Genomic DNA, 1,690 nt, shown 5'->3' with positions numbered 1-1,690 from the left:
TTGTGTAACATTCCTTCAGAGGCAACTAGTTACGAGTTTGTTTGTAATGGTCAGATATGGTAGAAGCAAGCATGAGTAAGCATGACTTCAGAAACTCCAAACATCTTTTTGCTTGCTTCACCTCAAGGGGTGTGATTCGTAGATCCACAAGCAGTGAATCTAATATTTAAGTTGGATGTAACGTGGCCTGCGTGGTTCCCCCTGACACAACCCCTGTGTCGTTGGCTGCTTCTTCGCCGCAAGTCCCACTTGCATGCACACACAGTCTCTCTCTCTCTCTCTCTCTCTCTTTCCCTCTCTCTCACATCAATGTTTAAATACGGCAATTATCTTTCTCCATGCACTTGTTTTCTCATCACCACCTTCTGTGTCTCTCCCTTGTGCCCTATTTACCTCTCTCTCTCTCTCTCCTCCTTTTCCTCACTCCTGATCGCATCCCTCTTCACCTCCTCTTCTCATTGTCTTTTCATCCGTCAGCTCACACTCTATCATCCTCAAACTCGACTGACCATCCTCTCTCCGGAAGTAAAACCTTAGAGCTCCGACCTCTTCCATCTGCAAACACATTGCTCGAACCACTCGACCGTCACCAACACCAAAGGATGTCCAGCAGGAGATCTCGATCGAGGCAGTCGGGCTCGACAAGGATCACCGACGAACAGATCAACGAGCTGATCTCGAAACTCCAAGCTGTTCTTCCTGAAGCACGTCGCGGAGGCAACGATAGGGTATGGTGTGAGACAATGTGCCTAATTAGTACTGTTGGTTTAGGTGGTGTTTAAAGTTTCGCGTTCATGGGTGCAGGTGTCAGCAGCCAAGGTGTTGCAGGAGACTTGCAGCCACATCAGGAGATTGCATCGAGAGGTTGATGACTTGAGTGAGAGGCTGTCGGAACTGCTCGACTCAGCTGACCTAAATAGCGCTCAGGCCGCCTTCATCAGAAGCTTGCTGATGTGATTCCATCCACGCCTGTTCACCACATTAGTAGTGCTCATTTCGGAGTCTTTGATCGATGTACTGAAAGCTTTGCTTGATCTTTCCCGTACTTACGTATGATCAAACTCTTCTTTTCTCTGATTCCAAGAGTTTTCTTGTTCATCTTGACCATGACTAATTGCCCGAGCCTTGATTGACACAATGAGATACAAATGCACTTGTAGAAGTGCATCATCCATTAGAGAGCTCCATTGCCAGATCGGTATGAGAAATGCCAATTGACCATTTCATTGGAGTGTAGGACAAGAACATGGGTAGTATGGGAAACTGTTGGCATGGTTTGTATCTGGGAAAGATAAATACTATATCTATGGAATTCATAAAATTTATCCATAAATTATATGTTAGCTATCTGTACCTGAAATTAAATCATATTAATCGATTACATAATATTCTTATTTGTGATGTATTTATGATCAATTACATAATAAGAGTAATTACTTTGAGACTTGAGGGCTCGCTGGCTTACACTGATCTAACCTTCAACACAGTGAAACTACTGAATTTGATCTCAAGGTCTTGAGATCCACGAAACTTAGACCCCATACTTTATCATGGATATCTTTTTTTGCTGAGGTTGAGTGAGAAGCCTTGAGTAGTCTAAAGCATCACTATGAGATTCCTCAGGCACAATAGTATGCTCATGTCCTACTCAGATTTTAACTTTTCTGATAACAAAGCATAATCATTGTTA

At 43.4% G+C, this 1,690-nt stretch overlaps 1 protein-coding gene across 1 annotated transcript; it reads left to right on the top strand.

Moving 5' to 3' along the window:
* Nucleotides 1-341: 341 nt before the first annotated feature.
* Nucleotides 342-1,077, top strand: LOC135607987 (transcription factor ILI6-like). Its single transcript, XM_065100356.1, has 2 exons — nucleotides 342-728; nucleotides 805-1,077. The coding sequence occupies exons 1-2, from the start codon at nucleotides 603-605 to the stop codon at nucleotides 955-957; spliced, it is 279 nt and encodes a 92-aa protein (XP_064956428.1). The 5' UTR covers nucleotides 342-602; the 3' UTR covers nucleotides 958-1,077.
* The last annotated feature ends 613 nt before the right edge of the window (nucleotides 1,078-1,690 follow it).

Source organism: Musa acuminata, chromosome BXJ2-3 (genome assembly GCF_036884655.1).
Source record: "Musa acuminata AAA Group cultivar baxijiao chromosome BXJ2-3, Cavendish_Baxijiao_AAA, whole genome shotgun sequence".
Lineage (NCBI taxonomy): Eukaryota > Viridiplantae > Streptophyta > Magnoliopsida > Zingiberales > Musaceae > Musa > Musa acuminata.
Note: the sequence above shows the minus strand (reverse complement) of the source record. Positions and strands in the feature narration are given on the sequence as shown.